The 12,763-nt window shown below is 40.8% G+C and overlaps 1 protein-coding gene across 6 annotated transcripts in view; it reads left to right on the top strand.

Moving 5' to 3' along the window:
• The window catches only part of znf362a (zinc finger protein 362a), a 94,628-nt gene that overhangs the window by 56,471 nt on the left and 25,394 nt on the right, over window positions 1-12,763 (top strand). For 3 of the 6 annotated variants that reach the window (XM_069183891.1, XM_015336790.2, XM_015336791.2), the window contains exons 4-5: window positions 122-241; window positions 6,090-6,435. In XM_069183891.1, coding sequence (XP_069039992.1) covers window positions 122-241; window positions 6,090-6,435 — 466 coding nt within the window. The remainder of the gene's footprint in view (window positions 1-121; window positions 242-6,089; window positions 6,436-12,763) is intronic. The other 3 variants (XM_069183892.1, XM_069183894.1, XM_069183893.1) reach the window with 3 other exon arrangements.

Genomic DNA, 12,763 nt, shown 5'->3' with positions numbered 1-12,763 from the left:
ATAAACCTTCACCTTCTTTAAAAAAAATGTTTTCTCCCTTTTTTAAGTTGCTCTTGTATGTTGATTATCCATGAATACCAATGTTTCTCGTAAATCTGGGTTTTCTGCACATCTCTAACAGGCCTTATTCTTGGTGATGTAAACTTGGATGATAAGACATCTGTAAAAGCTAAAGGATTGTGGGAGGACTGGCATTTGCGTCAAATCATAGACCAGCCTACTAGAATGAACCATCTCTCAGGTAATCGCCTCTCCATGGATCTGGCATTTCTGCCATGTTACCTTGTTAAAAGAAAAAGAAAACAGACCTCAAGGTTTTATCTTCTTGTGTTTTGAGTCAAAATGGAGCAGTGGCTTTTTTTTTAAGTGTCATGAATGAGTTACTATCTAGTCACCCCGAAATCATTTTAACGGCATGGGAATATTGCCCTAGCTGTGTAGTTTGATGGGTGCCACATTTCCACCGCGCTTACAAAGCTCCAGGAAAATTTGACACGTGACTGGGAATTAACTACTGTTTTGGAATGCATAGGTCTTCCCGAATTCCACACACCTTGTTTGCACACAAAATGCCATAACAGACTCACCTTGTCAAGGCGGTTGTTCAACTGTAGGTGACTAACTCCTCCTGATTACTTTCTGTCTGTCTGGTGACAGACAAGTTCAGGGAGCTGCTGTGCTGAGAATTGCAGCTCTTTTCTGTGTGCTAGTATCTGTGCATTAATCCTAAAGTGAAATCTACCTCTAATCACTTAATGCCAGTGCTACAGAAGCATCATTTTAGCCTTTTGGGGAAAAAGGGGATTTCTAATACTCACCTGTTCTGGGAAATATTTCTTTAGCATGGCAATTTTGAAAAAATAATGGAAGCAGATACCTTTGAACTTGTTAATCAAAGAAAATGAATGTTGGATTGGTATGTTATTTTGTGAGCAGTAATAAATCCATAATGTATAAATCATGAGTACCTGCACTGTTGTACTCTGCCACATTACATGTTTACTGCTCTGTTCTGGCTGTGTTCCCCTTTGTCTTGCTAATTAACAGCATATTCAACTCAACAGTAAAATTAGACCACCAAATTTGACCTGTTTTAATTACTTTTCCAGGACTGTCAGATACACTGGTTTTATTTTGTACAGGATGCACCTAGCACCTGGCTGTACATTCCTCAAAAGTATTGAAGTAGGTTTCCACTTGTTGTGGAGTATATCATTGACCGAGTACAACTCGTAACTGATTAATTGGATTAAGTCTCCAGATGAAGTCATTTATTACACTATTTTGGGTGCAGTAGTAAAATTAATATCAAATCCGGCCGAGCGATGGCTCTGTAGCTAATGATCTCTGCCTGTGGCTGGAAGGTTGCCGGTTCAAATCCCGCGGCCGGCAGAGGAATCCTACTCCGTTGGGCCCCTCACTGCTCCAGGGGTGCCGTATAAATGTCTGATCCTGCGCTCTGACTCCAAGCTTCTCTCTCCCTGTCTGTGTGTATGTGTGTTTCATGGAGAGCAAGCTGGGGTATGTGAAAAGAGAAATTCCTAATGCAATGTGGCCAATAAAGTGATCTTATCTTATCTCTTATCTTAAATCCTGCCAAGTCTAACCGTAATATATATCTAAACTGTTGTACCATGCCATTTTGCATTTTTACTGTTGTGATCTTTTTTAGGAAAATTTCTTCATGGCAAACCCTCTAAATCAATTCCCAGGGCTTGCCTTAAATCTAATATGAGAGAGTTTGGAAAATGAATATGGTGGTCTAGGAAAAGACATGGATTGTTTGTAGGAAAACTGTCACATTTTTATTAGCGAAACTACTTTGTTCGCACAGTAAACCGCCATATTCTGAGGGAAGAGAGATCCTCTATGGTTTTTCCACGCTAAGGTGTTGTATCAGGGGTCTGAAGTTTAGAAAGAAAAGAGAAGAATAGAAACGCAAAATTTTGGCTGTGGAGCCTTCTTCATGCTGCTCTCTTTTACGTGCTGTAGAGGTTTGCTGCTCTCGTTATTTTGAAATGGCAAAAAAAAAAGAACAGGAGTTGCTAAAATCATAAAACAATGGCGCAGGATATCAAACAGACCTGGGAATTGAATATCAGTAAATTCAAATGAGTCCTTGTAGATAAGTAGACCCTGAGCATCAATTTCTTCCAGTCACTTGCTATCTACCATAAGAAGTTCCTTTATGCCTCCCATCTGTTATGTCAGTGTTTTCCACTCTGAGCCTCCACAATTCCCAGCTCACCCTATTAATAGATACTCTTTGTTTATTGTAGTCCCACTTATTGTAGATTGTTTTTATTATTCATGTTTCTGTTGACCAAATTACGAAGGACAGACTAAAAAACTACCAGCGATTGGAAACGCAGTGAAATGCCTTACGTTGTAATCGAGGGAGGTATGGCTGAAACTGCTTAATGCAGTAGCCTATGAAAGTGCGTTTGCTTCTTGCACCACTAAATGAAAGAATCTATAGCTAGTAGAGTAGAGGAGACGGTAGAGTAGAGGAGTTTATTGCCATATGTACGTGTACATTGGAATTCTTATTCGCTCTCTTCTCTCAGGACATGCACAGTACATTACAAAACACTATATAACAAATAGTGATAGTATGTACAGTCAATAAAACGTGAGCAATAAATACCTGGTAGAGAACATTAAATATATGGTAGTGAATACAAATCATGGTTGTCCAAGTCCGTATGTAGTGCGAAACAGCATTGAGTTCTGATGCACTGCACTGTTAACTGTTAAGGATGCGCACTGCCATAGGATAGAAGCTGTTCTTAATCCTAGTGTTCTGACCTTAATGGTGCAGTACTGCTTTCCAGAGCGTCGGGGCAGAGCAGTTTGGAACTCCCCTGTATTTTATTGAACAGCTGTATTGTACTGTACAATCCAGAGCAAAGGGCATCCATGATGAGATGAGAGCTGACAAATATTGAGTCTGCACATCCTAGAACGCGGATCTTAGCAGTTTACCAGGGACGTCATTGGCAGCTTTCTGTATTCTGAGAGCTTGACAAATTGGAATTGAGAAATCGGTTGCCGGGAATTAATTAAAAATCTTTGAAAAGACCTCGATGTCAGGGTCAACACAGATAGCAGGAAAGGTAATTTCAAAGTAAAAGTAACAAAGTGCAGCTAAATTCAGGAGGCTGTTCTTCACCCACAGCGTGGGTGGGGTTCAGAAACAGCGGATTCCAAACTCCAGAGGAGCCACCCTGGCCAATCTCAGGAATCCTCTCAAAACCTACTGCTGTCTCAGTAAGGCACTCCGGGTTAGTACTTCTTTATCCTTGATCGGATAGTCTGGAATGTTGGAATCCCTGCTGTGTCTTCAGTTGTAGATTCACAGAAATAACAGCAGAGAAAGAGTTTTTTTATATATATATAACCACCCAACCTAATGGTTTACTCACTTTCCCTTTAAGCCTTATACTGTTAGTTTGGGTTTCCCACTTTAAAATGTTTAACATTAGCAGTTAGTGCTCAAATGGACTCCTGCCTGTAAAATGTTTGTAGCTTTAATGCCTTTTTTGATCAGGCTTTTTAAGTTGAATCACATTCAATCCATTCCTTATGTTAATCTGTGTGTAATATGTAATATTACAGACATCCAACCATTTTCTGACCAGTTCATCCAATTTAGAGTCACAGGGTCATTTATCAGAAGCCATGTAACCTACCAGTCTGTCTTTGGGAGAGCATACGAACTCCACACAGACAGCACCCCAGGAATAGTGCTGTGAGGCAGTGATGCTAACTACTGCCCCACCACGCCGCCCTGTTGAGGACGTATGTGGACAAATTAAGGGGAACTGCAGTCCTGACGTCTCAGGCCAATTTACAATTCTGAAATTAGCACAAAATCGTGAACATTGTGAAAGTACTGTATCGTCTCCCTTTTTGTCGCAAACCCCAGTGTGAGAGCGAGCATTTGTGCGAATGAAGATCTTCCTGCTCACTAGTCACTGTCTTGACTCATGTAATGCGATGTACCAGAGAATAAGGTTGTGCGGCTGAAATTCCAGCGCAGAAATGTTACTCTGTACCTTTTTACTTTTTGCTGTAGTTTGAAATGTGCTCATCAATGCTGATTTTTTCTAACCTCAAAATATAAAAATAGCTTTGCAGATTTCACATTACAGTACAGAAATTGCATCATAAATACAGTAAGAGTGACCGAAGAGTTTTGTAAAATTTCATTTTTGCTCTTGGAGTATTGTATAAAATATAAATATTTCTAAAGCTGGACTGACATCAATCCACATAGCTGCTGATCAAATCCATCTTAATGTGGTAACTGCTGCGTATCAAATTGGTCAATTTCCTTCCTTTATTTAATGGAATAGCATACATTCTGACCATGCAGTTTTCTAAAATAAAATTATTCCCTTCCAATATGGTACGGTACTGTTTAATCCAATTGATAATTATTTAGCGGTTGCAGTAGTTTTTGTTTGCAGTAATGAGTTTGGTTTTAACTATAGGAAAACTACCGTTTTGAAAATACTACTGCTTTCTTACATGGGATGTTAAATTGCTCAGTCCTGCCAGCTCCCCTTGCTTCAGGTGGCGATGAGGTAGCTCTGCTCTGCCTGGTCTGCTGTGCAGTGTGACTGATGGCACAGAATGCCTGCTGTAGGTCACTCAAGTGGGGCTGATTCCCTCCTATTTGTAAAGTGTTGTGGGATCCTTTAGGATGAAGAGTGCTATATAAATAATAATAATTCTTTACACATATACAGTAGCTCTTTTCTGGACACTCCACTCGAAGCGCTTTACAGGTAATGGGGATCCCCTCCACCACCACCAATGTGCAGCATCCACCTGGATGATGCGACAGCAGCCATAGTGCACCAGAACGCTCACCACACACCAGCTCTCAGTGGGGAGGAGAGCAGAGTAATGAAGCCAGTTCAGAGATGGGGAGTATTAGGAGGCCATGATTGATAATAGGCCAATGTGGAAATTTGGCCAGGACGCTGGGGTTACACCCCTAGTCTTTTTGAGAAACGCCCTTGGATTTTTAATGACCACAGAGTATCAGGACCTTGGTTTTACCAATTCAAAGGACGACGCCTTTTTACAGTATAGTGTCACTATACTGGGGCATTTGGACCCACTAAGACCACAGGGTTGGCACCCCCTGCTGGCCCCATTAACACCTCTTCCAGCAGCAACCTTAGTTTTTGCAAGGTGGTCTCCCGTCCAGGTACTGACCAGGCTCACACCCGCTGAGCTTTAATGGGCTGCCAGTTGTGAGTTGCACAGTGAAATGGCTGCTGGCCATAAATGCATGGGATTAAATGTATAAATTGGTCAAAGATATGAATGATCAGGGAGACGGAATGATTGAACAGCAGAAGCCAAGCAAATGGTTGTGTGTCGATTTTTGGAAAGAAAAGTATGAATGCAATGAATTAAATTAAGTAAACATCTACAAAATTCAATATCAACTAAATCAAAAATATTTGGCATAAGCCAACATTACTTGACATACTGGGCACATGACTTAAGTGCACAGTAAAACGTTTTAGAGCCAAAATAGCTGCTGATCTAACCATTTTAACAGTGTATGTTGGAAGTACTATCTGAGATATTATTTAGAAGGATTATTGACAGATTTTTTTAAATAAGCAAAGTAGTGAAACTCTAATCACATTTTGCGTCCTGTAATCTCGATAGCATCCTTGAATTGAATAATTGCTTATAATCGTGTTTAAGGGACTTCGTGACTTTTCACTTGTAGCTTGAGAATGTGAGGGTCAATTAAATTCTCAACCAAAGCTAGAAAACATATCATGATATCTGCCATATCATGAGGTGGAAATTCATCCTGACACAGTGGGTGAACTACACTATAAACAGGAAAATGACCCTGAGGGGTTAATGGCCTGATTTTGTTGTAAACTTTCTTTTATTTCTGTAAGCCAAGACATCCTTCTTCTGTGGGAAAAGTCATGTAAAATTGCCTCGAGGGGCAGCTTCCCCACAAGGGAAAGCCGTTACGATGTTGTGTTATTTATTTGGAGGCCTGGAGGCGTGACGCCGTCTTTGTCCCCCAACTCTCTTCCCTGCAGGCCTGGCCCTGTCGTCCCGCACGGGCAGCCAGAATAACACCTCGGAGGCCATCACCCCCACCACCCCCACCTCCAGCAGCCAGAGCCGCCTGGGCGGAGCCTCCTCTCCCAACGTCAGCTCGGGGCTGGCCAGCGGCCCGGGGATGGAGCCGGCCAAGAGCGGGGGCCTGTCGGGCCTGCTGGGGCCGCCGCCCAAGGGGGAGCGCGGCCGGAAGAAGATCAAGGCCGAGAGCCCGTCGGGCCCCCTGCTGGTCGTCCCGTACCCCATCCTGGCCTCCGGCACGGACCAGTCCACCGTCACCATCGCCGCGAAAGAGGGGAAAACGTACAGGTTGGAAAATAAGCGGTAGAGTACCACTTACAGAGTACACAATACCGTGATTCACTTCCTGAATTTTGCCATTTCCCGTTTTTTTTTAAGTTTTCCTTTGTTCTTTGGGTCAAGGCTGCTTTCTCCAGTCCTCTGGGAATAAGATGACCGTTTCTGTTCTGGTCTGCTGGGCGCTTATGTCCCTCTCTGCTGATTATCTCAGCAGAGACCCCTAATTTCTAGCTTTTAGAACCAAATTAATCTGTGACAGAAATCAGGGTGGGTGTAATGGATTCCAAAATAGAAACAACAAGAAATGATTCACCTGGCTAAGGACCAGAGCTTATCCTGTAGAGTCCAGGGCCCTCAGAATTAACAGTTCATTTCTGCCAGACACTAAGAATCACATTACTTTTCAGTATTTACACCAGTGATGGCATCGGTTAAGTCAGTGAGATCTTGGTTGGAATGAAAACCAAAAGCTGCTGTAAACCCAACAATCTTCAGCCCTGTTCCTGAAGAATTCCAACCTATTTGGTGTCTTAGGTCACTTTAAGTTGAGAGGTTTTAAAGTATCTTTTAAAGAAGCCACAATTGAGAGTTATAGATCAATTAAGTAAATAGTTTGTTCAGGTACACAAACTCTTTTCCCTGAGAGTTGAAGGCTTTTCCCAGTTCTTTGCACAGTAATCTTTAAATTAACTAAACAAACAACCCACTTGCTAATTTGATCGCAGTTACATTATTCTAATTGGAATATTGTGAATCATCGACTCAATTGTTACTAGTAAGACCTAGCAAGAATTAGATCCCTTGATTTAATTTAAACATTTCATATAGGTGAAAATCTACATGTGGATTAATGCAAAAATGTTTGATTGATGTTTAGTAAGTGCCTTGTTTTTGGTGTTAGTATCTTCATTCAAACTAGACTGGCCTTATATAAAATCAGTCTTCTGTTTTCTTTTAATTACATAATGAGATGTTTGCTACCCTGGAGGGAAATTTGTTGACGATTTTTCCTTACTTGCGTGGGAATGTTTCACAAGGTGATGACAGAGAAAAACAATACTTAGGTTTGTTTTTCAGGCAGCTGTTTTCAGATTTTTAAGCAGACTGATACAAAATGTACTTGAAAGTTTTTTTTTTTCCCTAGAGGGCTGGAGCTCTGAGCCACAATAAATAGTATGACTGAGTATGAAGGTTGAAAAGTACTTCAGGTCACTGAATGAATAAGTCTTTATTCCTTCAATAGCTACAATGCTTAACCATTTCTGATTAAAAGCACAGACTTATGGAATAGGGCTACATTATTTGTCTGAATTAGTACTCCACAATCTGGATGCTCAGTCTGCTTTTTCTGGCATGCCTTCTCAATTCCTTTGGCAACAAAGAAGATATTTTCCCTCTGGAAAAGGATCTTTTTTGCATGTGTTCCCATTTGTATGTAGCAAGCCTGTGCTTACACTTAACCTTGGAATGAATTTTGCTGTTGTTTGGGAAATAAGCTGGCTGTGGTATAATGCCTGTTTTTCTTTCTTTTTCTCTTTTTTAATCTGTGTAGTGGTTGCATAATTTTGCTTTCTGGTCTGCGATTTAAATGGTCATAAATCAACACGCGAGTTAGGAGTGATGTTTTCGGCACCGTAGCTACTGAGAGACATCAGTCTCTTCCTGCATGTTACCTTTCTTCTGATCTTGGCTTCTGAGTTCAAAGTCAGAACTGGTCCATCTTGGCTGTAACTTGAAAATCCTTGCTGCAGGTACAGTATATCTGCATAGACTCCTTTCAGGGTTGTTCCCCAGAAAGGCTAAAAAAAGAGGTTTTAGCCCTGTAGGGATGACTTTCAAGCTCGGTGTGGGGACACTTGATTCTTGCTGAGCTCTTAAAGAGGAACCGCAATGCTATTTTACGTTTTGGGGTTTTTAAAGAATCGGCATTGAGTGCATTGCAAATCACATTGAAAGTACAAAGTACACAGTAATGTGTACAACCTCCAGTCTACATCACAAAGTGGCTGAAAACTCCAGGTATGTGCTGCGCCAGATTGCCGTTATTGTCTACGAATCAGAATGAGGCAACAAAATTTCCAGTGACGTGAAGTGGCCTTTTACATTGTAAACGAGCAGGCTTGTGAATCTTTAATCCAATAGATATCTCGCTCTTAGTCATAAAGTAAAACCATATTTAATGCACATCTTAACTTAGGTCTTAAACATAATTCCGATATAAATGATCATGTAAATCGTGAAGATTGTTTTCTGTTTTTCTCTCGAGCACTGATGTCACCCTCTCATTGCGTTCTCTTTTCATTGGTCGCTTTATATGGGCAAAAATGGCACCTGGTAGGAGCACAAGTTTTGGTTCAGTATCTGAAATGAAAATATTTTCCTTATTATGAATGGTCAGGCTTCATAATCATGTAAAGTCAAAAGCAACAAAAATTGTGTTGCAATAAAACACATGCTTTACAACAAATATTCCTACTGTATTCATTAGTTTCTAAACTGTTATGAAACTGACACATACAAGGAGACATTTTAGATACATTATCTAGACTGCTGATCTGAATGAGTGCAAATTAATTGAATTCAGTATATCAACTTTGAGATGGTTTTGCTGACAAATACTACTTTCTTCTTACCTCTGCATGCGGATCACATTTAAACATTTCTGCAGCTCGTACATCGCACTGAATCTTGTGAGAAATTAGCTGATGATTCCAACATCACTGACCATGTTTATTACCCATCTCATGGCTAATTGAATATCCCATGGACAACTAAAGAGTTTGACTTTCTGATCTGATCCTCAGTTTTGACCACAGGTCTTCACAGACATATGCTAGGCAGTGAGGCATCATTTAAAAAATATACATGAGTTGCAAAAGCCAAAAAAGGATTAAGGTTGTTTGAAGACCAAGATTTCCCTTTTGCTTACAGGGACTAGCGAGCAGGAAGGGTCATGTTCTATCGCAATGTGAGTGAACTCTCGCTCTTGTCTTTGGCTAGACCGGCAGTCTGCGAAATCATGGCAACTACACAAAATTCACGGTCTTGTACTATACCGTTAACTAATTTCTTTTGTCATTGAGATTTTTTTATCCGGACTGTATTTCCCCTTTGAATCAGCTGTTTTAAACTGTTTCAGCACCCATTCCTTAGTTTCAAAGATGCCCTCCTTATTGTTTCCAACTGCTTTAGCACACAGCTTCTCAAGACTCTTCTCGATGTGCATTTGAGAGTTTGCTCTCTCATTTCTGAAGCAGCAGCTCTTCATAGCTCTTAATGTCAATTTAACAGCGAGAGGTGAATGAAGGGATTTCAAAAACCTCAAAACTTGGTGAAGGACCAATAAATTACAAGTGGGTAGCTACGTCAGCATGCGTAGGCTGCAAAGGAACAAGTAATAGGTTTATTCCATGCTGGAAAAAAAGAAGAAAGAGAACACAACGTTTCGTACGTGGAGCCTTCTTCAGGTGTGTAAGTATAAACGTATTACTTGTTCCAATAAATTACAATTTCTTTATCACAAATTACAAGTCAATGAAATGTGAATAAGAACTCGGCTCTAACAAAATATAGTCAAAATATAGTTCCTGGTCTTGAGTTAGGATCCCCTGATTTTACAGTCTTAATATTGCTGGTTCAGGTCTGTGTTACTGTGGCTGGTTTAGCTTAAGTCACCCTGTTCAGTGTTGAGCAGAGCCTCTCTGTACTGATGTCAGGGAGAGACGCTGCTCCTTGAATCAGAACTGATTGCCTGTATGAATTGAGGCACATTGGGCACAACCTGATACCAATCTTTTAGTTTTCACTCCTGGATCTTGGAAGTGAAAGAAGGAACTGAAAGCCACTTAGACATAGACTGTATTCCTGTGAAGCGAATCCCATTGTCTGCCAAACCATATAATCTCTTATTGTAGAGAGCTTTGCTTCCACAATAGACCAACACCAGATTAACTTGGTCAATTCATTCTTTATAATTTCTGGTGTACTCTATATTTTTACAACAAGACGTTCCAAAACCTGTGTAGTGTTTGTTAGTTAATTATAATATGTCCATTAAGGTCTCACTTAAACTGAAATGATAATTTAAGCATTACACCTTAGCTAAATTTGCCGATGGACTGGTGCCACATCCAGGTTGTACCCTGCCTTGCGTTCGTTGCTTCCCGTGTAGGCTCCGGCTTCTCACGACGCTGTATGGTATAAAGTGGTTTGGAAAATGACATGACATGACCTTACCTTAGCTAAATTAGGTTTTATTAATGATCCCATGCAATAGTGATAATATCGGGTTTTAAGAACAATTGTTTCCTGGATTTGATGAGCTATTCCAACGCTATGGAAGGTGGCAGTGAGAGGATACAGCAGGCCAGCAGTAAGATTAAAAACAAAAACTTCCAGCTTTCTAAATTAGCTACCAAATGACCAGGTCAAACAGACAGGAGGTTGACCAGCCTCCTGTCTGTTTTCTTAAATTCCTAGATCGTTCCTCAGGGATTAGGGATTGTGGAGCAGTTTTCACCCAGGATAGTTCTACTTAAAGGAAAACTGAAGTCCCAATTTCTTAATTCAATCTCTGTAACAAGATAAATGCATTGATGTTATAGAAATATTTCCAAAATTTTGAACTAAGCAAAAATGATTAAACTTTGTGAAGGTACTATAAGTCACCCAGTTGTCGGAAATTCGTATTCAAGTTTGCATGAATTGTGACCTGGCCGTTCCTGCTCTCTAGTCACTGTAATAACTAATGCAATGTGATATATGAGCAAATAAGTACAGGTTATGCAGCAGATATTTCACCGCAGAAATGTTCCAATGTGATCTACATGTAATACAGTGCCTTGCGAAAGTATTCGGCCCCCTTGAACTTTTCAACCTTTTGCCACATTTCAGGCTTCAAACATAAAGATATACATTTTTTATTTTATGTGAAGAATCACCAACAAGTGGGACACAATTGTGAAGTGGAACGAAATCTATTGGATTTTTGAAACTTTTTTAACTAATAAAAAAATGAAAAGTGGGGCGTGCAAAATTATTCGGCCCCTTTACTTTCAGTGCAGCAAACTCACTCCAGAAGTTCAGCGAGGATCTCTGAATGATCCAATGTTGTCCTAAATGACTGATGGTGATAAATAGAATCCACCTGTGTGTAATCAAGTCTCTGTATAAATGCACCTGCTCTGTGATAGTCTCAAGGTTCTGTTGAAAGCGCAGAGAGCATCATGAAGACCAAGGAACACACCAGGCAGGTCCGTAATACTGTTGTGGAGAAGTTTAAAGCCGGATTTGGATACAAAAAGATTTCCCAAGCTTCAAACATCCCAAGGAGCACTGTGCAAGCGATCATCTTGAAATGGAAGGAGTATCAGACCACTGCAAATCTACCAAGACCTGGCCGTCCCTCTAAACTTTCAGCTCAGACAAGGAGAAGACTGATCAGACATGCAGCCAAGAGGCCCATGATCACTCTGGATGAACTGCAGAGAACTACTGCTGAGGTGGGAGAGTCTGTCCATAGGACAACAATCAGTCTTACACTGCACAAATCTGGCCTTTATGGAAGAGTGGCAAGAAGAAAGCCATTTCTCAAAGATATCCATAAAAAGTCTCGTCTAAAGTTTGCCACAAGCCACCTGGGAGACACCCCAAACATGTGGAAGAAGGTGCTCTGGTCAGATGAAACCAAAATTGAACTTTTTGGCCACAATGCAAAACGATATGTTTGGCGTAAAAGCAACACAGCTCATCACCCTCAACACACCATCCCCACTGTCAAACATGGTGGTGCCAGCATCATGGTTTGGGCCTGCTTTTCTTCAGCAGGGACAGGGAAGATGGTTAAAATTGAGGGGAAGATGGATGCAGCCAAATACAGGACCATTCTGGATGAAAACCTGTTGGAGTCTGCAAAAGACCTGAAACTGGGACGGAGATTTATCTTCCAACAAGACAATGATCCCAAACATACAGCAAAATCTACAAAGGAATGGTTCACAAATAAACGTATCCAGGTGTTTGAATGGCCAAGTCAAAGTCCAGACCTGAATCCAATCGAGAATCTGTGGAAAGAACTGAAAACTGCTGTTCACAAACGCTCTCCATCCAACCTCACTGAGCTCGAGCTGTTTTGCAAGGAAGAATGGGCAAGAATTTCAGTCTCTCGATGTGCAAAACTGATAGAGACATACCCCAAGCGACTTGCAGCTGTAATCGCAGCAAAAGGTGGCTCTACAAAGTATTAACGCAAGGGGGCCGAATAATTTTGCACGCCCCACTTTTCATTTTTTTATTAGTTAAAAAAGTTTCAAAAATCCAATAGATTTCATTCCACTTCACAATTGTGTCCCAC

The sequence above is a fragment of the Lepisosteus oculatus genome, chromosome 25 (genome assembly GCF_040954835.1).
Source record: "Lepisosteus oculatus isolate fLepOcu1 chromosome 25, fLepOcu1.hap2, whole genome shotgun sequence".
Lineage (NCBI taxonomy): Eukaryota > Metazoa > Chordata > Actinopteri > Semionotiformes > Lepisosteidae > Lepisosteus > Lepisosteus oculatus.
This window is presented reverse-complemented; position numbering and strand designations above follow the sequence as displayed.